This window comes from Triturus cristatus, chromosome 5_1 (genome assembly GCF_964204655.1).
Source record: "Triturus cristatus chromosome 5_1, aTriCri1.1, whole genome shotgun sequence".
NCBI lineage: Eukaryota > Metazoa > Chordata > Amphibia > Caudata > Salamandridae > Triturus > Triturus cristatus.
In genome coordinates, this window is record NC_140587.1 from 318195265 (window position 1) to 318221232 (window position 25968).

Below are 25968 nucleotides of genomic sequence, written 5' to 3' on the forward strand. Positions count from 1 at the left end.
TGAGGGCATTCATTGGGGGCTGGGGCCTAGCAGTAGCGGCCACGAGGGGCCCACAGCACAATGATGTGTTACAGTATTGTGTTCTGTTCCTGTTCACGGTTTGGTCCCTGTGTCTTACTCACGATTTTGCTTTTTAAGGGTTCAGGCTAGAGGGCTTTGCAAATTGTGGTTCTCTGAGCTGTGCTGGGTGTTTAGGAGTTCTGTACAATGCATGAACGGTTGATATATCTTTCTATTTATTCGTGTAAAATGGTCAATCGGCGAATTCATAATGGAAAATAGATTTCCCAAGTATACGACATCTATCAATTCATTGTTGTGCAAGCCCACGTTGTAGTAGTAATGCAACCCATGACGTGTGGGTTTTCAGGCCTGGCATTGCAAGGGCTCATCTGAGGCGGAGAGGAGTCACGCGCGTGCCAGTGCGAGCAGCCCCTTTGTTTGAAGAGCTTCTGCCAATGAAGCCATTGTCCCTTCGGACAGCTGGCCGGCCGTCCTGGCTTCATCTGCGTGGATAAAGCTGCAGAGCAAACAAGGCTAGGCAAACACGCTCCGGTGGCACGACAGCCCTCTCAGCCAGTGCCCGAGCAGCGCCAGGGGTGCAGCCATCCGAGGAGGCCTCTGCCGGGATCCGTCCAAGCCGTGCCCCGCCAGGCGCCTCGCAGCCCTCGTCCACTCATGGATGGGAACGGCAAATGGGTACGGTAGGACGGTGTCTTCCCAAGCGCTGGGACAGTGTCACGTGCCCCCCCCCCCCCCTCTACCTGACTGTTTTTCGAAAGGCGTTGCGTGTATTTTGAATGGCACCATGTTCTCTCAGGCAGGTGCTCGGTGGCTTCTGGGGAATAAATTTAGTACTTGAACGTAGTCGGGGTCCCACCAAATTCCCATACAGGCAGTCTGTGTCCAGTGAGTTGAGCGTGACAGAATCTGTTATGGTATTTAAAACTTACTCTCGCAGATATTTTCAAAGGGGCTTGTAACAGTTTATGGACTCTTGTCACTAGTTTGTGTTAAGATTTGTAATAATTTACAATATTCCTACCCTTTTAATAGGTCTTGCAAGTGTATGAAAATGTTATTTTATTGTTTTTATCAGCCGTGGAATCAATTTGCAACATTTTCACCCCATAGTTTGCAACTTTTTGCCCAATTTTTCTCAAGTGAATTTATAATAAATAGTTTTGCAAACATGTTCTGACTGATCTTAACGAGCCCTTCTAACATATTGTTCTCATCTACAGCAGAAACACGTTTGACGTATTTTAGATGATACTGACGTGTGACAGAGTAAATTCGAGCTTTTTCCTCTTCAGCACAAGTGACGTCCATCTGCTCACAAAATTGCAGTCTGTAAACAATCTTTTCGAACCACTGTCCCCACAAGGTGGTGCATGTTGACTGGATACAGCGCTTTGTTTGTCTCCGCGGGGTCTGTTGAGTCAGACTTTTAAAGTGACCTGGCTGTTTTAATCGCGCCACAGAGATCTTTATGTCGTAATGCGATCAGCAAGTCTAAAATCTCGCTTTAATATTCATGTATATTAACAGGCTCCCAGGGTGTTTGCCGACTGATCTAAAGCGGGTGGTGAGAATTGACTTAACCCGCGTCCACTCCTCTGTGAGACTGGCCTCTGGGCCGTTAGCAAACTCAAGTTGTTTGTTTTTCACGTAATTGACTCAAAGCAGTTTCTCTCCGACAACCACTGGGCTACTCTAAATGCCAGATGTACGTTAGCGGAATGTAACAGAATACTCCAGCAGGAGCTCCTCTGTATGTTTTCTACATGGACGTCATTTGAGCAGAAGGTCAGCGGTAGCGGAAGTGACATCGTGTACCCTTTTACCTCCTTCGTGACATCACCTGATTGATCCCTTGTGCCACCATTTCTCGCTTCCTATTTGCTGCTGTTGGGCTAAGAAAGAGCAAAAAAATGGGAGCAAAAAAATGGGACGCGCAGAAAGTAAACAGGATTCTTTGAGGCCTATTCTATTTCTGCTCTTGCCACAGCATTCATCACCCTCAAAGACAAGGAGTTAACGCTTATTCCTTATTGACTCGTGTGTATTTCGGATGGAACCACGTTTAAAACTCAATAAGACGTTGTCACATTCCTAACAAAAAATGTGGACTGTCGCCCGTGACATGATCTATATGGGGTTGAGCTCTATTTGTCTGTATTTTGTATGATTATTTTATGTATCGAGTGGTCTTTATGTAGTGCTCACACCGCTTTGCTGCTGTGCCAAGGTATGCATACGGAGGGACAGGGTAATGCCTCTCAATGGATAACAGGTCTTTAGAGCTTAAGCATCAGTGATAGGGCTGGACTTGGAGCTGAAGAGCGCTGGACAAACATTTATTGCCACTCATCTATGTCACCGCCAAGCAGAGGCGCAACTAGAGCCAAATTTCGGGGGGAGCTAAGAGAAAATTTCGGGGGGGGGGGGGGGGCTGAATCTTTAAGCAATAGGCAGAGTGGAGCTGCAGGGGCTCTTAGAAGGGGTGAAACAACAGCGAGGCCTCATTAACATGCAAATAGTCTTTTAAAGACCTGTGGAGTGCTCGGGTGCGGCTGTGTGTCTACCCGGGAAGCTGTCTCATCCCCGGCTGCCACTCGCGACGGAAGGGGTGGGGGAGGGGGGGGGGCTGAAGCCCTTTGAATCCAATGGGTGTTGCGCGCCTGCTGCCAAGTGCATCTGACCATATCCAGCGTTGTTTGGGGCGGAGTAGAACCACTCGCCCCTCCCCAAGAATAGCTTTTTTTAATTGAATCAAATAATTAATTTTTCGCATGAGCATCCAAATATATTTAGAAAGCTTTAAGTATTTCAGGCCGTTCTGAAGATGAAATAGTCCAGTATTTCGGGGAAGAGGTGTGGCGCAGCGGCCAGGGCGGCTGAATCCAGAACACAGGGCTCACGGTTTGATCGCCGAGGGCAGGTTAGCCGAGCACCATGTGATTCTGGGCAATAGCTCGCTTAATCTTCCCGACGGCCCCAGAGCTTTTTATATATATATATATATATAGCTTTCACAGTCTGTAGCGTGTCATGTGATCAAAGCCGAGGGACGGCTGAAACGCGTCATGGCGGACTAACTGGTGGTGTGTAATCAATAAACCATTTGCAGCACGGATTTGGGTCCACACTCGTCTTATTTTCAAAAGAAAACAGTGGAACGAGGAGTTCAATATATATATATATATATATATATATATATATATATATATATATATATATATATATATATATATATATAATCTACTGGCGGTCGGCAGTAGATAGTTATAGTTAGGACCGAGTTTCCATTGGAAATCTGAAAATTCTATTTTGAATAACTTTGGCGCCGGTTGACGAATCCTCGCAAAATTTTCAAAACTAATGGGGCGCTCCGCTCAGCTCCTACCCTGAAAGTCTCGGGGTGATTCGTCAAGCGGGGGCCGAGAAAAAGGGGGGTCCCAAAACGCGTTTTCCCCATGCATTTTTCCATAGGACCTTTAGTCGCAGCTACAGCCCGAACGGCTAAACAGAATTACGTGAAATTTGGCAGAGAGGTAGCCATAAGGTCAAGGAAGTGCCTTTTGCAGGTCTGGTGTAAATCTGTTCAGTATTTCCTGAGAAAATAGCATTTAAAAGCATATATATATCTATACGCGCGCAGGGTGCGCGCACCGTGCGCGCACCGTGCGAGCACCCTAACGTGCGCGAGCGTAATTCTGATTGGTGGTTACATGTTAGTCAACGTTCGAATCGGTCGAAATCAGGAAGTGTCGGCCGCCATTTTGTTTGTTTTCAGTGCGAGAGTGAAAAAGGAAGGTGGCGAACGTGAAAAGGGGGCAGGGTAGAGAGTTCCTGACCCCCTAGCCTTTGTCAGGGGGTCCCTGAAGGACCCAGAAGACAGATTGTTTTTTTTAAATTTAAAAAAAAAAAAATCGCGGCGGTGAAAACCCCCCCAAAAAAAAATGTAATAAGTAGTTTATTCTAAAATAAATATATATAAAAAAATAATAATACATACATAACTTAGCAAATTCACTGAAAAAACCATAGGTTTCATATACGTTATAGTTAGGAATTAGCATTTAAAAAACCTTGCAAATTTACTTTAAAAACTATAGGTTTCACACATGTTATAGTTAGGTGGATATTTCACTCGTAAAAAACCAATGAACTTCCCACGTTATAGTTAGTTCAGATAACTATAACTCGCGCGACCGCCACTCTATCACAAGGATGATGTCATCAGTGATGTCATGAGTGATGCCACTGACCATGTCATGAGTGATGTAATATGTGACGTCATGAGCAGGATTGCGGGCGCGCGAGTTATAGTTATCTGAACTAACTATAACGGGGGAATTTCATTGGTTTTTTACAAGTGAAATATCCACCTAACTATAACATGTGTGAAACCTATGGTTTTTTAAGTGAATATATATGTATATATGCATATATTTATATATATCACTTAAAAAACCATAGGTTTCACACACATTATAGTTAGGAATTAGCTTTTAAAAAACCTTGCAAATTCACTTAAAAAACCATAGGTTTCACACATGTAATAGTTAGCTGGACATTTCACTCGTAAAAAACCATTGAAATTCCCCCGTTATAGTTAGTTCAGCTAACTATAACTCGCGCGACCGCAATCCACTGCTGGTGACGTCACATATTACATCACTGTATTCACTAAGATACTGTTAATAAGTCAGTTATACAATTAATTTTACAAAAAAAACCATCCATTTAGACACTTATTTACCCATTTATTCTTCCATTAACCTTTAGATAGACATATATAAAAAATATTTATTTTTCAGAAAGACACATATTCACTGGATGATGTCATCAGTGATGTCATTTGAGATGTCATCAGTGATGTCATGAGTGATGTCACTGACCATGTCATGAGTGATGTAATATGTGACGTCATCAGCAGTGGATTGCGGTCGCGCGAGTTATAGTTAGCTGAACTAACTATAACGGGGGAATTTCAATGGTTTTTTATGAGTGAAATGTCCAGCTAACTATAACATGTGTGAAACCTATGGTTTTTTCAGTGAATTTGCAAGGTTTTTTAAATGCTAGTTCCTAACTATAACGTGTGTGAAACCTATGGTTTTTTAAGTGAATTTGCAAGGTTTTTTAAATGCTAATTTCTAACTATAACGTGTGTGAAACCTATGGTTTTTTTAGTGAATTTGTAAGGTTTTTTAAATGCTAATTTATGTATGTATTATTATATTTCTTATATATTTATTTTACAATAAACTACCTATGTATATAGTTATAGATAGACTGTAGCCTGTAATATGGAATGGCTCAGCTCTTTTTTTTGAATTTGGATAAAGTTGAACAGCATAGTTAATAACTTCTATAAACTTATAAACAGTTTACAAATTTTTTTGGTTTTTTTAAGGGTTTTTCACCGTGTGCGCACCGTGCGCGCACCCCGCGATTTTTTGAAAAATAATAAAATGTTTTTTTCACCCTTCAGGGACCCCCTGACAAAGGCTAGGGGTTCAGGAACGCTCTACCCTGCCCCCTTTTCACGTTCTCCACCTTTCTTTTTCACTGTCACACACAAAATGGCGTCCGACACTTCCTGATTTCGACCGATTAGAATGTTGACTGACATCTAACCACCAATCAGAATTACGCTCGCGGACATTTGGTGCGCGCACCGTGCGAGCACGGTGCGCGCATATAGATATTTATGTACTTTTAACTGCAATTTTCTCAGGAACTACTGAACAGATTGACACCATATATGCAAAAGACACATGCCTGACCTGAGGACTACCTCTTTGCCAAATTTCAAGTAATTCTGTTCAGCCGTTCGGGCTGTACCTTCGACTAAAGGTCCTATGGGAAAATGCATGGGGAATACGCGTTTTGGGACCCCCCTTTTTTCTCGGCCCCCGCTTGACGAATCACCCCGAGACTTTCAGGGTAGGAGCTGAGCGGAGCACCCCATTAGTTTTGAAAATTTCACGAAGATAAGTCAACCGGCGCCAAAGTTATTCAAAATAGAATTTTCAGATTTCCTATGGGAACTCGGTCCTAACTATAACTGTCTACTGGCGACCGCCAGTAGATAACAATATATATATATATATATATATATATATATATATATATATATATATATATATTATCTCAAACGTCCTGCCACGAAGGGAGCACTTTCACAGCCGGTGCTCACGTCGAGATCAGGACAGCGATCCCATGGAAAGATATCAATCTCAAAGTCAAAGAATGACGCGGCACTCCTCTTGGCAGAAAAAGTGTTATTTTTATTGCAAATCGTAAACCTCCCTACGCGTTTCGAACCGAAGTTCCTGGTCACGGTAGATTGTTACAATCTACCGCATCATTCTTTGACTTTGAGATTGATATATATATATATATATTCACAGAAAAAACCATAGGTTTCAGGGTGTTATAGTTAGCTGGCCATTTCACTCGTACAAAACCATAGAAATTCCTCCGTTATAGTTAGTTCTGCTAACTATAACTCGCGCGCCCGCAATGCACTGCTGATGATGTCACATATTGCATCTTTGATGACATGGTCAGTGACATCACTGATGACATCATCCACGTGACAATCTGATACACCTCATCTTACACTAGTATAACCTTTCATCACTCACTGTAAAATACAGAGTACCATATTTGAAACCAGTGACACACCAATACCAGTTACTACATACCCACTCACTGATTCCTAAGTCTACACACACAACTCCCCATTCAACAACAGAATCATTTATACATGCAGTCACTAATTAATAGAACACTATCAAATGCACTTATACACATATATAGACATTAACACATCAGCAGTCATCTTAGTCGGTTATGCAGTCATCCTACTCACTCATGAATTTTTTTTATCACACTTACATGTACTCACTTACACAATTATCCAACAACACCTCATTTATTCAAACACATAGTAACTCATAGTTAAAATGTTAAAAAATCACCATTACAATTATACACTCATTCATATAGTTACTCTTACAATCACTGACTCTTACACATACTTATTTATATACACCAACTCTCACATACAATGCCTTTTATTTTTTTACTTTGTTGAAGATGTACAACTAAAACATATATTCGCTCACCAACACACAAATAAATACACTCAGTCACCCAAACAACTGTTTCCACATGCACTCTTAAACCTATACACCTAGTCAATTAACCATTCACACATCTGTGCATAGAGTTACACACACCCCATCCAACCACACACAAACTCAGTGTCCCATACAAATACTCACCCAACTAATCAATAACTAATATACACACTCATGTAGTTAGTGACCAACTGATGCAGCATGTTATACAACAACAGAGACAGTGATACACGCAGTCACATAGTTTAGTTACTAATCCATGTGAGACACTTTTAATTACTCACTTAAACAGACAGTCAGACAGCTACTAAATCCTCCATCCAGACAGTTATATATCCACTCAATCTTCAATACAGATTGGTATATATATAATACATATTTAAATTTCAAACTAAACCATATTCACTGGATGATGTCATCAGTGATGTCATTTGAGATGTCATCAGTGATGTCATCAGTGATGTCACTGACCATGTCATGAATGATGCAATATGTGACATCATCAGCAGTGCATTGCGGGCGCGTCAGTTATAGTTAGCAGAACTAACTATAACGGAGGAATTTCTATGGTTTTGTACGAGTGAAATAGCCAGCTAACTATAACACCCCTGAAACCTATGTTTTTTCTGTGAATTTCTAAGGTTTTTAAAATGCTAATTTCTAACTATAACGTCTCTGAAACCTATGTTTTTTTCAGTGATATAAACATATATATAATCTGCATATCTATATAAATACAAATATAAATGCATGCATACATATACATATATGTTATGTACATGAAAGTTTGAAAAACACTAATACAAGCAAAGCTAAAAAGCCCCCTAATTACAAACAGAATTGCTTTAACTTAAACGAGGGCGAGACCTGTTGCATTTTCAATGCTTGTTTACTTTGGTTCCATCAAGAAGGCATTCAGATGTGTCACACATTTGCCATACATTCTGAATGGTAGCACTCTAGTTGCTCATTAGATCACTGTAGTAAAGCTACTGCTCACCAGGGAAGTCTGTTGCTGGTATTCAAAGTGCATGTTTCAGTCTGCATGTCAGAATTTTTTAATGAAATAGAAGAGGATTTGAGAAGTCAAAATGTGCCCTAATTTTTCTTTCTGCAGCACTAATCATAATTTCTATGGCAAAATGAACCCCCTCATTTTGTTCCTTTGCAAATTAAATGTTTTAAGTGTTACCACTTTATTCCAATCAAGATGGGTTCAGGTGTGCCATACTTTTGTCATAAGTAAGACTGTTAGCGCTCTAGTTGTTCTTTAGAACACTCTGGGACATTCTGTCATCGGGCTATACTTGGGCTACATCTGGGTGATATTTGTGCTACATTTGGGCTCTTTTGTCTCTGGTGGCCATCTTGGGAGACTTATTTGTAATGAAGTTTCCTAATTTTCTCATTTACTGCAGTCTCCACAGTAGGAATACTTTCAGTTTTTTACTTTGATTTCATCAAGAAGGCATTCAGATATGTCACACATTTGCCATAAATTCAGAATGTTAGCACTCTAGTTGCTCATTAGATCACTGTAGTAAAGCTACTGCTCACCAGGGAAGTCTGCTGCTGGTATTGAAAGTGCATGTTTCAGTCTGCATGTCAGAATGTTTTAATGAAATAGAAGAGGATTTGAGAAGTCACTCAAAATGTGCCCTAATTTTTCTTTCTGCAGAACTAATCATACTTTCTATGGCAAAATGAACCCCCTCATTTTGTTCCTTTTTAAATTAAATGTTTTAAGTGTTACCACTTTATTCCAATCAAGATGGATTCAGGTGTGCCATACGTTTGTCATGAGTAGGACTGTTAGTGCTCTAGTTGTTCTTTGGAACACTATGGGAAGCTGCAGTAGAACACAAAAGAATCAACTGACAGTCTCTCCCCTTGATGGATGTACATGTTTTACTTAGAATGTCAGACTTCATTCTCACATGACTGAGAAAGATAATGTGAATTTACAGAAAATATGCTCTCAGTTTAGCCTATAGATCACCTTCCAAACCTCTGTGGGAAAAGCATGAGAAAATAGTTCTCTCAAACACAATTCATGATATCCCAGCAGAAGGCTTTTTCACATGGTAAGATCACCTTAGAACATACCACAATTCCTAATATGAGCATGGTGCCATCAACCAATGATTTATAATGTAACTAAAGTCTTAAAACCTTCTATCAACTGCAATACTTTTTAATGAGGTGCTATCATGTATATTGGTCCCAAGATGGCTGCCAACACTTCTTGGATGAAATGCTGACAGCCAATCAGATCTCACGATGAGATGTGTGGTTAGGCTCCGCCCAGATATATATGTGATTTTACTTTTGATTTTCTCAGGAACTACTGAACAGATTTCCACCATTTAAGCAAAAGGCACGACTCTGAACCAAGGTCTACCTTTCTGCCAAATTTGGTGTAATTCCGCTCAGCAGTTAGGGCTGTAGCTGCGACTAAAGGTACCTAAGGAAAATTGCATGGGGAAAACACGTTTTGGGACCCCCCTTTTTTCTCGGGCCCCGCTTGACAAATCACCCCGAGACTTTCAGGATAGGACCGGAGCGGGCCACGAGTTTTGAAAATGTTGCGAAGATTCGTCAACCGTGCCAAAGTTATTCTAAATAGAATGTTGCGGATTTCCTATGGATAATAGGTCCTAACTATAAATATATATATATATATATATATATATATATATATATATATATATATATATATATATATATATATATTATCTACTGGCGGTCGCCAGTAGATAGTTATAGTTAGGGCCGTGTTTCCATAGGAAATCTCAAAATTCTATTTTGAATACCTTTGGCGCCGGTTGACGAATCCTCGCGAAATTTTCAAAACTAATGGGGCGCTCCGTTCAGCTCCTACCCTGAAAGTCTCGGGGTGATTCGTCAAGCGGGGGCCGAGAAAAAAGGGGGGTCCCAAAACGCATTTTCCCCATGCATTTTTCTATAGGACCTTTAGTCGCAGCTACAGCCCGAACGGCTGAACAGAATTACTTGAAATTTGGCGAGAGGTAGCCATAAGGTCAAGGAAGTGCCTTTTGCAGGTCTGGTGTAAATCTGTTCAGTATTTCCGGAGAAAATAGCATTTAAAAGCATATATATATCTATACGCGCGCAGGGTGCGCGCACCGTGCGAGCACCGTGCGAGCACCCTAACGTGCGCGAGCGTAATTCTGATTGGTGGTTACATGTTAGTCAACGTTCGAATCGGTCGAAATCAGGAAGTGTCGGCCGCCATTTTGTTTGTTTTCAGTGCGAGAGTGAAAAAGGAAGGTGGCGAACGTGAAAAGGGGGCAGGGTAGAGAGTTCCTGACCCCCTAGCCTTTGTCAGGGGGATTTTTTTAAAATCGCAGGGTGAAAACCAAAAAAAAAATAAAATAATTTTTAATACGTAGTTTATTGTAAAATAAATATATAAAAAAAATAATAATACATAAATAATTAGCATTTAAAAAACCGTACAAATTCACTGAAAAAACCATAGGTTTCACACACGTTATAGTTAGGAATTAGCATTTAAAAAACCTTGCAAATTCACTTAAAAAACCATAGGTTTCACACATGTTATAGTTAGGTGGATATTTCACTCGTAAAAAAACAATGAAATTCCCCCGTTATAGTTAGTTCAGATAACTATAACTATAACTCGCGCGACCGCCACTCTATCACAAGGATGATGTCATCAGTGATGTCATGAGTGATGCCACTGACCATGTCATGAGTGATGTAATATGTGACGTCATGTGCAGCGGATTGCGGGCGCGCGAGTTATAGTTATCTGAACTAACTATAACGGGGGAATTTCATTGTTTTTTTACGAGTGAAATATCCACCTAACTATAACATGTGTGAAACCTATGGTTTTTTAAGTGAATTTGCAAGGTTTTTTAAATGCTAATTCCTAACTATAACGTGTGTGAAACCTATGGTTTTTTTCAGTCAATATATATATATACACATATATACACACATATATATACTTATTATCTACTGGCGGTCGCCAGTAGATTGTTATAACCTAGTTTCCATAGGAAATCTCAAAAGTCTATTTTGAATAACTTTGGCGCCGGTTGACGAATCCTCGCGAAATTTTCAAAACTAATGGGGCGCTCCGTTCAGCTCCTACCCTGAAAGTCTTGGGGTGATTCGTCAAGCGGGGGCCGAGAAAAAAGGGGGGTCCCAAAACACGTTTTCCCCATGCATTTTTCCATAGGACCTTTAGACACAGCTACAGCCAGAACGGCTGAACAGAATTACTTGAAATTTGGCAAAGATGTAGTCCTCAGGTCAGGCATGTGCCTTTTGCATATATGGTGTAAATCCGTTCAGTAGTTCCTGAGAAAATCAAAAGTAAAATCATATACATATCTGGGCGGAGCCTAACCACACATCTCATTGTGAGATCTGATTGGCTGTCAGCACTTCATCCAAGAAGTGTTGGCAGCCATCTTGGGACCAATATACATGATAGCACCTCATTAAAAAGCATTGCAGTTAATAGAAGGTTTTAAGACTTTAGTTACATTATAAATCATTTGTTGATGGTACCATACTCATTTTAGGAATTGTAGTATGTTCTAAGGTGATTTTACCAAGTGAAAAAGCCTTCTGCTGGGATATCATGAATCATGTTTGAGAGAAAACTATTTTCACATGCTTTTCCGACAGAGGCTTGGAAGGTGATCTATAAGCTAAACTGAGAGCATATTTTCTGTAAATTCACATTATCTTTCTCAGTCATGTGAGAATGAAGTCTGACATTCTCAGTAAAACATGTACATCCAACAAGGGCAGAGACTGTCAGTTGATTCCTCTGTGTTCTACTGCAGCTTCCCAGAGTGTTCCAAAGAACAACTAGAGCGCTAACAGTCTTACTTATGACAAAGGTATGGCACACCTGAAGCCATCTTGATTGGAATAAAGTGGTAACATTTAAAACATTTAATTTAAAAAGGAACAAAATGAGGGGGTTCATTTTGCCATAGAAATTATGACTAGTGCTGCAGAAAGAAAACTTAGGGCACATTTTGAGTGACTTCTCAAATCCTCTTCTATTTCATTAAAACATTCTGACATGCAGACTGAAACATGCACTTTCAATACCAGCAGCAGACTTCCCTGGTGAGCAGTAGCTTTACTACAGTGATCTAATGAGCAACTAGAGTGCTAACATTCTGAATTTATGGCAAATGTGTGACACATCTGAATGCCTTCTTCATTGAATCAAAGTAAAAAACTGACAGTATGCCTACTGAGGAGACTGCAGTAAATGAGGAAATTAGGAAACTTCATAACAAGTCTCCCAAGATGGCCACCAGAGACAAAAGAGCCCAAAAGTAGCACAAATGTCACCGAGATGTAGCCCAAGTATAGCCCAATGACAGAAATCCCAGAGTGTTTTAAAGAACAACTAGAGCGCTAACAGTCTTACTTATGACAAAGGTATGGCACACCTGCAGCCATCTTGATTGGAATAAAGTGGTAACATTTAAAACATTTAATTTGCAAAGGAACAAAATGAGGGGGTTCATTTTGCCATAGAAAGTATGACTAGTGCTGCAGAAAGAAAACTTAGGGCACATTTTGACTTCTCAAATCCTCTTCTATTTCATTAAAAAGTTCTGACATGCAGACTGAAACATGCACTTTGAATACCAGCAGCAGACTTCCCTGGTGAGCAGTAGCTTTACTACAGTGATCTAATGAGGAACTAGAGTGCTACCATTCAGAATTTATGGCAAATGTGTCACATCTGAATGCCTTCTTGATGGAACCAAAGTAAACAAGCATTGAAAATGCAATAGGTCTCGCCCTCGTTTAAGTTAAAGCAATTCTGTTTGTAATTAGGTGGCTTTTTAGCTTTGCTTTTATTAGTGTTTTTCAAAATTTCATGTAAATAACATGCATATCTGTATATGTATGCATGCATTTATATTTGTATTTATATAGATATGCAGATTATATATATGTTTATATATGTATGTATATACATATATATACACATACATATATATAAATGCATATGTGTGCGTGTAGAGAGAGGTAGAGAGGTAGAGATGTAGAGGTAGAGACGTAGAGGTAGAGAGGTAGAGGTAGAGAGGTAGAGGTAGAGAGGTAGAGGTAGAGAGGTAGAGAGTAGTAGAGAGAGAGGTAGAGAGAGGTAGAGAGTAGAGGATGAGTAATAGAGAGTAGAGAGAGAGTAGTAGAGAGAGTAGTAGAGAGAGTAGCAGAGAGTGAGTAGGAGAGAGTAGTAGTGAGTAGTAGAGAGTGAGGAGTAGAGAGTAGTAGCGAGTGAGAAGTAGAGATTAGTAGAGAGTAGTAGAGAGTGAGTAGTAGAGGGAGTAGTAGCGAGTAGTAGAGAGTAGTAGAGAGTGAGTAGTAGAGGGAGTAGTAGAGAGTGAGTATTAGAGAGTGAGTAGTAGAGAGTAGTAGAGAGTGAGTAGTGGAGACTGAGTAGCAGAGAGAGAGTAGTAGAGAATGAGTAGTAGAGAATGAGTAGTAGAGAGTAGTAGAGAGTGAGTAGTAGAGAGTAGTAGAGAGTGAGTAGTAGAGAGTAGTAGAGAGTAGTAGAGAGAGAGTAGTAGAGAGTGAGTAGTAGAGAGTGAGTAGTAGAGAGTGAGTAGTAGAGAGAGAGTACTAGAGAGAGTGAGTAGTAGAGAGTAGTAGAGAGAGTAGTAGAGAGTAGTACAGAGTGAGTAGTAGAGAGTGATTAGTAGAGAGTAGTGGAGAAGTAGAGAGTGAGTAGTAGAGAGCAGTAGAGAGTGAGTAGTAGAGTGAGTAGTAGGGAGTAGTAGAGAGTGAGTAGTAGAGTGAGTAGTAGAGAGCAAGTAGTAGAGAGTGTGTAGTAGAGAGAGAGTAGTAGAGAGTAGTAGAGGGTGAGCAGTAGAGAGTGAGTAGTAGAGAGAGTAGTAGAGAGTAGTAGAGTAGTAGAGCGTGAGTAGTAGAGAGTAGTAGAAAGTGAGTAGCAGAGAGAGTAGTATAGAGTAGTAGAGTGAGTAGTAGAGAGTGAGTAGTAGAGAGAGAGAGTAGTAGAGAGTGAGTGGTAGAGAGTAGTAGAGTGAGTAGTAGAGTGAGTAGTAGAGAGAGTAGTAGAGTGAGTAGTTGAGAGTGAGTAGTAGAGAGTAGTAGAGAGTAGTAGAGAGTGAGTAGTAGAGAGTGAGTAGTAGAGAGAGTAGTAGAGAGAGAGAGTAGTAGAGAGAGAGTAGTAGAGAGAGAGTAGTAGAGAGTAGTAGAGAGTGAGTAGTAGAGTAGTAGAGAGTGAGTGGTAGAGAGTAGTAGAGAGTGAGTAGTAGAGAGTAGTAGAGTAGTAGAGAGTAGTAGAAAGTGAGTAGTAGACAGTGAGTAGCAGAAAGTAGTAGCGAGTGAGTAGTAGAGAGTGAGTAGTTTAATTTAAAAGGAACACAATGAGGAGGTTCATTTTGCCATAGAAATTATGATTAGTGAGGAAAAAAGAAAAATTAGGGCACATTTTGAGTGACTTATCAAATCCTCTTCTATTTCATTAAAAAATTCTGACATGCAGACTGAAATATGCACTTTCAATACCAGCAGCAGACTTCCCTGGTGAGCAGTAGCTTTACTACAGTGATCTAATGAGCAACTAGAGTGCTACCACTCAGAATTTATGGAAAATGTGGGACACATCTGAATGCCTTCTTGATGGAATCAAAGTAAACAAGCATTGAAAATGCAATAGGTCTCGCCCTCGTTTAAGTTAAAGCAATTCTGTTTGTAATTAGGTGGCTTTTTAGCTTTGCTTGTATTAGAGTTTTTCAAACTTTCATGTACATACCATGCATATGTATGCATATATGTATATGTTTGCATGAATTTATATTTATATAGATATGCAGATTATATTTATATGTTTATATATTCACTGAAAAAACCATAGGTTTCACACACGTTATAGTTACGAATTAGCATTTAAAAAACCTTGCAAATTCACTTAAAAAACCATAGGTTTCACACATGTTATAGTTAGCTGGACATTTCACTCGTAAAAAACCAATGAAATTCCCCCGTTATAGTTAGTGCAGGCAACTATAACTCACGCGACCGCAATCCTCTGCTGATGACGTCAGATATTACATCACTGTATTTAGACACTTATTTACCCATGTCTTCTTCCATTAATCTTTAGCTATACATATATTACAAATATTTATTTTTCATAAAGACACATATGTCATCAGTGATATAATATCTGACGTCATCAGCAGAGGATTGCGGTCGCGTGAGTTATAGTTGCCTGCACTAACTATAACGGGGGAATTTCATTGGTTTTTTACGAGTGAAATGTCCAGCTAACTATAACATGTGTGAAACCTATGGTTTTTTAAGTGAATATATATATATATACTTATATATATATATACATATATATATATATTTATCAAAGCTCCGGTGTCAAGACACACACAGCACTCACGGGGTTCCTTCATCCTTTTATTTAAGCGAGGACGCGTTTCGGCGTTCTGCCTTCATCTGCTCGCATTTAGAAAATAAAACAGCATATCAGTGATGACACTTTAAACTGACAGATGGCTTCCCATTGGACACAGCGGATAGAAGGAAGGAGGGGATTGGCTGGTCTCAATACCAATATCCTTTCTCCATTCTTGTTGTTTTTTGCAGGACACGTGACTCGGAAGAGTTCGATAACGTTATTACAGTCAATCTGTCTTGCAGTGTCCTGTTGCATGAGGGGCTCCCCAACATGGGTCAACATAACAACGAGTGAGGTACTCTTTGAACTGATTGGCAGTGGTGAAGGGAGGAGAAACGTGTAACAGGACACTGCAAGACAGATTGACTGTAATAACGTTATCGAACTCTTCCGAGTCACGTGTCCTGCAAAAAACAACAAGAATGGAGAAAGGATATTGGTATTGAAACCAGCCAATCCCCTCCTTCCTTCTATCCGCTGTGTCCAATGGGAAGCCATTTGTCAGTTTAAAGTGTCATCACAGATATGCTGATTTATTTTCTAAATGCGAGCAGATGAAGGCAGAACGCCGAAACGCGTCCTCGCTTAAATAAAAGGATGAAGGAACCCCGTGAGTGCTGTGTGTGTCTTGACACCGGAGCTTTGATGTTTTATGAATGGACCCACCTCCATTCTTGTCGGCACCTGTCAACAAGAGTGCTGGATACGCCGAGGTGGAATTTTGGAGCGAAAGATATATATATATATATATATATATATTACCTACTGGCGGTCGCCAGTAGGTAGTTATAGTTAGGACCCTGTTTCCATAGGAAATCCGCAACATTCTATTTGGAATAACTTTAGCGCCGGTCGACGAATCCTCGTGAAATTTTCAAAACTAATGGGGCGCTACGCTCCGCTCCTACCCTGAAAGTCTCGGGGGGATTCGTCAAGCGGGGGCTGAGAAAAAAGGGGGGTCCCAAAACGCGTTTTCCCCATGCATTTTTCCATAGGACCTTTAGACACAGCTACAGCCCGAACGGCTGAACAGAATTACTTGAAATTTGGCAGAGAGGTAGTCCTCAGGTCAAGGAAGTGCCTTTTGTAGGTCTGGTGTAAATCTGGTCAGTAGGTCCTGAGAAAATAGCATTTAAATCAATATATATATCTGTAAGCGCGCTCCGTGCGCTTACTGTAAGCTTACCGTACGCGTACGGTGCCGTGCGCGAGCTCAATTCTGATTGGTGGTTACATGACTGTAAACATTCGAATCGGTCGAAATCAGGAAGTGTCGGCCGCCATTTTCTGTCTCTCGCACTGAGAAACAAAGGTGGGGAACGTGAAACGGGGGCAACGAAGAGAGTTGCAGACCCCCTAGTGTTTGTCAGGGGGTCCAAGAAGGACCCAAAAGTACGAAAAATAAATGTAATAATTTTTAAAAAAAATCGCGGGGTACGCGTACGGTAAGCTTACCGTACGCGCACGGCAAAAAAAAATAAAAAAAAAAATAAAGAAGTAACAATCACATTTATTAAATAAATTAAAGGACCCACAAGGGAGAAAAAAACAAATGTTACTGCGTAAAAAAAGGCGAGGCGCGCACTGCATGGACAGCGCAATGTGGGTGCTCGGTGTGCGAAGCGCACCGAGCGCCCACAGCGCGCGCACGGTGCGCGAAGCGCACCGTGCGCGCAGGGTGTGCGCATAGTGAAAAACCAGAAAAAAAAATTAAAAATAAATACATAACTTAGCATTTAAAAAACCGTACAAATTCACTGAAAAAACCATAGGTTTCACACACGTTATAGTTAGGAATTATCATTTACAAAACCTTGCAAATTCACTGAAAAAACCATAGGTTTCACACATGTTATAGTTAGCTGTACATTTCACTCGTAAAAAACCAATGAAATTCCACGTTATAGTTAGATCAGGTAACTATAACTTGCGCGACCGCAATCCACAATGTGTAATTTCAGATGTCATCATTGATGTCATGAGTGATGTCACTGACCATGTCATGAGTGATGTACTATGTGATGTCATCAGCAGTTTATTGTGGGCGCACAAGTTATAGTTACCTGATCTAACTATAACGTGGAATTTCATTGGTTTTTTACGAGTGAAATGTACAGCTAACTATAACATGTGTGAAACCTATGGTTTTTAAGTGAATATATATATATATATATATATATATATATTACCTACTGGCGGTCGCCAGTAGGTAGTTATAGTTAGGACCACGTTTCCATAGGAAAACCTCAACATTCTATTTTGAATAACTTTGGCGCCGGTCGACGAATCCTCGCGAATTTCTCAAAATAGGTGGGGCGCTACGCTCCGCTCCTACCCTGAAAGTCTCGGGGGGATTCGTCAAGCGGGGGCTGAGATAAAAGGGGGGTCCCAAAACGCGTTTTTCCCATGCATTTTTCCATAGGACCTTTAGAACGAGCTACAGCCCGAACGGCTGAACAGAATTACTAGAAATTTGGCAGAGAGGTAGTCCCTAGGTCAAGGAAGTGCCTTTTGTAGGTTTGGTGTAAATCTGTTCAGTAGATTCTGAGAAAATAGCCTTTAAATCAATATATATATCTGAGCCCGCTTACGGTAAGCGTACGGTGGCGTGCGCGAGCGCGATTCTGATTGGCTCTTAGATCTTAGTAAACATTCGAATCGGCAGAAACCAGGAAGCGGCGTCCGCCATTTTGTCTACCGCACTGAGTGTTATGTATCAAACATGATGGCCAAAAACATGTTACGGGGATGTTTTGACAACTCCCTCTCACATAGTCATGTTGAGGGAGTCCCCAAACATCCCCCAAGAGCAAAAACGGCATTATTTTTTTTTCGGCAATTTCGCGGGGTACGCTTACCGTACGCTTACCGTAAGCGTACGGTAAAAAAATAAAAATAAAAAAAACACTATCCACACTTTCTCCACCCCTTGTGCAAATGGTGGCCGAAGGCCACCATTTGTGCATGGCTTATCAGAGCACAGAAATTTCCCAAAAAATTTCAACAGATTACCTATCACAAGGAAGCGCATAATATGTCCTCCATGTGCGCACGGTGCGCGAAGCGCATCGTGCGTACATGGCCCATCTAGCGTAACGTGGGCACGGCACTAACTGCGTAAAGTGGGTGCGCGGTGCGCGAAGCGCACCGCGTGCTCACTGTGCGCGCACGGTGCGCGAAGCGCACCGTGCGCGCACGGAACGAACTGCGTTAAGTGGGCGCGCACGCCACGAATGGCGTAAAGTCACTTAGCATTTAAAAAACCGTACAAATTCACTGAAAAAACCATAGGTTTCACACACGTTATAGTTAGGAATTAGCATTTAAAAAACCTTGCAAATTCACTGAAAAAACCATAGGTTTCACACATGTTATAGTTAGCGGAAATTTTACTGATAAAAAACCAATGAAATTGCCCCGTTATAGTTAGTGCTGGCAACTATAACTCACGCGACCGCAATCTTCTGCTGATGACATATGTGTCTTTATGAAAAAAAAATATTTGTAATATATGTATAGCTAAAAATGTATGGAAGAAGACATGGGCAAATAAGTGTCTAAATACAGTATTAGCATCAGCAGAGGATTGCGGTCGCGTGAGTTATAGTTGCCAGCACTAACTATAACGGGGCAATTTCATTGGTTTTTTATCAGTAAAATTTCCGCTAACTATAACATGTGTGAAACCTATGGTTTTTTCAGTGATATATATATATATATCATTCATTCTTCACAGGAGCCAGCTCATACATTCATGGCAGCCATGGGCTGTCTTCCAGCCTCTTGGGATTTTTCCATTCTCCCATAGTGCCAGCCGGGACTATGTATCTTGGTCTTCATCCCTTTGCATTGCCTTCAAAACTAAAATATAGTTTTAGATTTCTAGAGAGCAGGGCCATGTGAGTGGAATAACCTACCAGTCACTTTCATCTATGTCTCTCGGATTCTTATTTCCATGACCTGTCAACAAAATTAACCCACGTGACTATAGTATGCACTTACCCTGTAAAACCTTTATGGTTAGAGCCTATCCTTTCAGGCCCATCACTTTGTGGTTGCATTGCCTTTCGTGCTCCCTACTTTTTCTGTTGAATATTATTAACTCCTCTTCTTCTGTGATGTATACAAGACAAAGCCTGACTGCAAAAGGTGACACTTCAAGTTTTAACCTCATGCAACGACACACCATATTTCAACATGTTACATGTATTAGGGCCTGTGGGTAACACCATTTTCCTAATAAATTATTTGATTTGCTACAACAATTTAGGGGACGAAATGGCAAAAGTTGTCGATATGTTGGTAGCAAAATTAACGGTAGCAATTAAGAATTGCAAGAAGGTGCCCAGTATTCTATGGGTGGGTGACCTCAATGCGCATAGCTGCCCCTCGGCAACCAACACGAATTGTGGATTACTCGATGAGGAAGGTGAGGGCATCATGCACTATAGCAAAAACCAAAGGAAATGATGGACGGAGTGTTGAACATTGCAAGCACTCACCCCCAGTCAACTGATCTGGGTTTAATCCATCACCGTTCTTTAGCCCACTCTGCCACCCCAGTTCAGACATGGCCATATGCAAATCAGTCTGACCCTGTGCCTCATGGGAACAGTCCAGCCCGAACTGCCAAGCCATGTCTTCCCTGGACCGGAAACAAGCTTCCTAGGACCGGTTTCTGGCATTTCAGCCGTCTTCAGCCAGGCTTGCTTGAATCCAGTGGCAAAGTGAGCAAGGGACTCACGTCTGAGCATACCCTGCCAACTTATGGCGAACAAAGCAAAAACCAAAGGAAATGATGGACGGAGTGTTGAACATTGCAAGCACTCACCCCCAGTCAACTGATCTGGGTTTAATCCATCACCGTTCTTTAGCCCACTCTGCCACCCCAGTTCAGACATGGCCATATGCAAATCAGTCAGACCCTGTGCCTCATGGGAACAGTCCAGCCCGAACTGCCAAGCCATGTCTTCCCTGGACCGGAAACAAGCTTCCTAGGACCGGTTTCTGGCATTTCAGCCGTCTTCAGCCAGGCTTGCTTGAATCCAGTGGCAAAGTGAGCAAGGGACTCACGTCTGAGCATACCCTGCCAACTTATGGCGAACAAAGCAAAAACCAAAGGAAATGATGGACGGAGTGTTGAACATTGCAAGCACTCACCCCCAGTCAACTGATCTGGGTTTAATCCATCACCGTTCTTTAGCCCACTCTGCCACCCCAGTTCAGACATGGCCATATGCAAATCAGTCTGACCCTGTGCCTCATGGGAACAGTCCAGCCCGAACTGCCAAGCCATGTCTTCCCTGGACCGGAAACAAGCTTCCTAGGACCGGTTTCTGGCATTTCAGCCGTCTTCAGCCAGGCTTGCTTGAATCCAGTGGCAAAGTGAGCAAGGGACTCACATCTGAGCATACCCTGCCAACTTATGGCGAACAAAGCAAAAACCAAAGGAAATGATGGACGGAGTGTTGAACATTGCAAGCACTCACCCCCAGTCAACTGATCTGGGTTTAATCCATCACCGTTCTTTAGCCCACTCTGCCACCCCAGTTCAGACATGGCCATATGCAAATCAGTCTGACCCTGTGCCTCATGGGAACAGTCCAGCCCGAACTGCCAAGCCATGTCTTCCCTGGACCGGAAACAAGCTTCCTAGGACCGGTTTCTGGCATTTCAGCCGTCTTCAGCCAGGCTTGCTTGAATCCAGTGGCAAAGTGAGCAATGGACTCACGTCTGAGCATACCCTGCCAACATATGGCGAACAAAGCAAAAACCAAAGGAAATGATGGACGGAGTGTTGAACATTGCAAGCACTCGCCCCCAGTCAACTGATCTGGGTTTAATCCATCACCGTTCTTTAGCCCACTCTGCCACCCCAGTTCAGACATGGCCATACCCAAAATCTACATGGGGATTTCCTTAATAGACTTCTTTTTAAGCAAGATTTAGAAATTATGAATCCTATTACTGAGTACACAGGTCAGTGACAGAATACTTTCAGATCTATGTTTCAGGGATCGACCATTGATTATGTAATTGCCTCAGCATTCCTTAACAAGTCTATTACCGATCTAAAAGTAACCTTCTCTAGATTCAGTGATCATGCGGCTATTACGGGCTGCCTGGCCTGGGAAGGGATACACGCCCAACAATTAATCCGCATCAAACCACGAATAACTAGAAAAAATTGTATTGTTTTAAAATGGGGTAAAATTGATATGGAAAAACTCGTCCCTTCAGTAGTTGCATACCAATACAACAAAATTATGACATGCCTGGAACCCAACAACGCTCCCTCTAAGATTGTGACAACTTTTTAGTCAATACTGTGTGAGGTAAAAAATAATTTAACAAGAAATGGTATAGCAGCCAAACCCTACAGTGGTTTGACGAAAATTGTACCAAGGCCCTCTCAAACCTACATGAGGCCATTAGAACCGAACCCGGAGACATGGCACAGGTTAAGCTATCACCGAAGCTTTATAAAGAGGTCAAGAAGGCCAGACTACAAATACTGAAGGAGGAAGCCTGGGAACAACTTGAGCAGGCCTATACCGTAAAAAACTCAAGAGAATTTTGGAAGGTAATTAATGCCCCAATTTTTAAATCATCCCTTGACCCTAACCTAGATAGTCATGTGGATGAAGATTTATGGGTGGCTTACTACTTAAAATATTTGGAATAGGGAGTGAGAAAAGGCAAGTCCCCACAAACAGTATCAGTTCTAATTCACCCCCGTTGTTATTATTAATCTTTTGGAGGTAAGAGAAGCCCTCTCTCTGGGTCCAGATGGCACTCCAACAGACTTTTTTTTACAGAGCTCCCGGACCTTTGGGCCCCAGTTTTGACCAATGTTTTTAACGTGGTGGGCAAGGTCGGCCCACCTGAGTCATGGTCAAAATCTATTATATTTCTGATATTCAAAAAGGGGGAGAAATCGGAGCCAAAAAACTATAGGCCTATCTCACTCCTGGACACCACGGCCAAACTAATGGGTCAGATTCTACTGAATAGATTGGTTGAATAGGCTACAATCAACAATGTCCTCATCCCACACATTATGGTTTTAAGAAGGGGAAAGGCACCCAGGACCAATGTTTAAATCTGAGCCTGCTTATCGCCAAGTACTCACAAGCCAGTCAAGGCAAGCTTTACTTGGCCTTTATGGACCTCTCAGCAGCTTTTGAGCTCACCATCATCTGTGGAGAATTATGGAGGTCGATGAGGCTATTATTCTTTTTATTAGACAACTATACTCCAAGCCATCGGCTTGTGTCCAATATGGGAAGCAGGGTGAGTGCACAAGGTGGTTCCCTATTATCAGGGAGGTCCGCCAGGGGTGTGTCCTCGCCCCGTTTCTTTTCTCCTTATACACTAACTGGGTAGAGACCCCCTTGTTAGATTCAACCTCTGACATCCCAAAGATGAACAAAGCCCGCATTCCCATCCAGCTCTACGTGGATGATGCGGTTTTAATAGCACGCACAGGTGTGGTGCTCCAGAAGCTTCTACACACCTATGTTAACTATATGCATAAATTAGATTTGCATACCAATGATACAAAGTCTTTTACCTTGGTGACTGGGCCCAAGGTGAAAGCCCATCTTTTTACATAGCGAGTTTGTAGAGTGTCTCAGACAGACACATTCTCCTACTTAGAGGTGACATTTGATATCATGGTCCCATATGGTGAGAAACAGGTGCCTAATGTTAGAAAAAAGCATTGGCACTCTACTTTCTTTTATTAAAAAGTTAGGTTTGAAACTCTTAGACTTTGTAAAAAAGGTATACAGAGCGAAGTCCACTTGCAGTAGCAACTTATAGAGCTGGTGTATGGGGACACACTAAGCATGTAACACTGCAAACAGTGGAAGATATTTTTCTGGAACAATCTGGTGGGTCTCCCTAAAAGTTGTCATAACTACAATTACCATATCGAGTTGAATGTTCCCTATATGTCAGACCAGGTATCCCTGGCCCCAATCCTTTTATGGCACTCTGTATGGAGAAGGGCTTCTGATGATCTAACCCAGCAGTTCCTGGTGGACTGCCTTGCTTTGGAACATGCAAAAAAGTTCTCATGGCTGTTGTATGTGAAAAATAATCTGATCGTCCTAGGCCTTGAAACCATTTTTGAATCACCAAGGTCTTGCCAGAACATCTAAAAAAAAGCCATTAAGGAGCGTTTTTTAATCTACACGGCAGAAAAAAAGGAATCGACTCAACAGTTCCAAATATATGGTGCGAGCATACCGTGAGGGACCGACTAATTGAGGGTAAATTCTCCTATTTGACGACCATGACAAACCCACGCTATGGACTTGTACTGCTGAGGTTTAAATTAAACCTAATTCCCTATATGTTGGGTTACCCATCGGCCATCTTTTTATTACAAGCTTTACAGCCCTGCCCCTGTGATGGGGTGTCTACCCAATCTGACACACATTTTGAACTTCTGTAAGTTTTATCTGGAACAATACAAAAGATTTATTCTGCCAATTATGCGCAAACATAATTTTAGACAGTGTCGCCTTGGTTTGTTCTGTTTTTTTTAAACGCTGCCAGAACACTCCGTTTGCTACTGTGTTGCATCCTTTATATGCCTTTCCTTAACGACCAGAAGATTGTACAACCCTCCGGAGTGAATCATAGCTTCTCTTACAGTGTTTTTATACAGTTTTTAACAGTTGTTTTTATATTTATTCAATTTATTCAATTTATTGATGAATTATGTATTTATTCTTGAACTTTTATGATCTCTAAACACAGTTTGAATAAAGTAAATTCTGATTTCTGACCCTGTTGCCTGCAAGATAACTGCACTTGTGACTGCCTGTTTAGTAGTAAAATATAGCAATATTTGGTGTTTAGTAAACTTATGACAACTTTTGGCACCGTGCACCTGCTGCACCATTTAAATCAAGCCTCTTTCAATTACAAGGTAACTGCAATTGTGACTGCCTGTTTAGTAGTAAAATGTAGCAATATTAGGTGTTTAGAGACGCTCTGACAACTTTTTTGCCCAGTGCCACTGCATCTGCTTCACTATTTAAATCAAGCCCCTTTTAATTGCAGGGTAACTGCACTTGTGACTGCCTGTTTAATTGTAAAATGTAGCCATAGTCGATGTTTAGTGGGGTGCTTGGAGCTTTTGGTCCGGGTGCCACTGCACCTGCTGCACTATTGAATTCATGACCCTAGTGCTTGCTACATAACTGCACTTGCTCCTGCCTGTTTAGTAGTAAAATATAGCAATATTTGGTGTTTAGTGGATGTATGACAACTTTTAGCCCCCGGTGTTACTGCATTTGGTGAAGCATTTTAATCAAGCCCCTTTTAACGGCAAGGTAACTGCCATTGTGACTGCCTGTATAGTATTAAAATATAGCAGTAATAGGTGTTATTCTGCGTTTCGTGGGGTCCCTAGAGCTTTTGGCCCCAGAGCCAGTGCACTTGCTGCACTATTCAAATCAAGTCCCTTTTAACTTTAGGGAACTGCAATTATTACTGCCTGTTTAGTAGTCAAATATAGAAATATTATGTGTTTAGAGGAGTTCTGACAACTTTTGAGTCCGGTGCCACTGCACTGGCTACACCATTCAAATCATGACCCTGTTGCCTGCAAGGTAACTGCACTTGTGACTGCCTGTTTAGTTTTCGATTTTAGCAATAATCTGGGTTTAGTGGGGTCCCTAGAGATTTTTGCCCCGGTGCCACTGCACCTGCTGCACCATTCAAATCAAGTCCCTTTTTAACTGCAAGGCAACTGCAATTGTGACTGCCTGTTTAGTAGTCAAATATAGCAATATTATGTGTTTAGAGGAGATCTGACAACTTTTGGGCTCAGTGCTACTGCACCTGCTGCACCATTCAAATCATGGCCCTGTTGTCTGCGAGGTAACTGCACTTGTGGCTGCCTGTTTAGTGGTAAAATATAGCATAACTCTTGTTTAATAACTTTTTTTAAAACCAGCAATGTTTATTACAACATATAGAATATGATCATAATGACCAAATAGATTAAGTTGAAAAAATCAATCCGATAATGCCTACAAAGTGCAAAAAAGGTACAGATGCCTGAATTTGAAATGCCACAAATGTTCTAAGCCTGAAGCATCTGCTTTACACAACTAAGTAATAAAAAGCAAGCATTCCAGCATACTGTTAGAAGCTGTCTGCCTTTTCCGTGAGAAAAGATCTTATCTTGACAGTGAATGGGGCATAAACAGTGTGAACAGCTTTAGTAGAAGTATCGTAAATGCATTCAGCCAGGTTAAGTTAAAAAAAGAAGTTCCACTCAAAAGCGAATGAACACAGTAATTCACAATAGGAACTGATAAG

At 41.3% G+C, this 25968-nt stretch overlaps 1 protein-coding gene across 2 annotated transcripts in view; it reads left to right on the forward strand.

Annotated features, from left to right (window-relative positions):
- Positions 1-544: 544 nt before the first annotated feature.
- Positions 545-25968, forward strand: part of ENPP2 (ectonucleotide pyrophosphatase/phosphodiesterase 2) — a 721223-nt gene continuing 695799 nt past the window's right edge. Inside the window, exon 1 of one of the 2 annotated variants that reach the window (XM_085605056.1) lies at positions 545-699. In XM_085605056.1, coding sequence (XP_085461182.1) covers positions 679-699 — 21 coding nt within the window. In that variant the 5' untranslated portion in view covers positions 545-678. The remainder of the gene's footprint in view (positions 700-25968) is intronic. The other variant, XM_085605055.1, reaches the window with a different exon arrangement.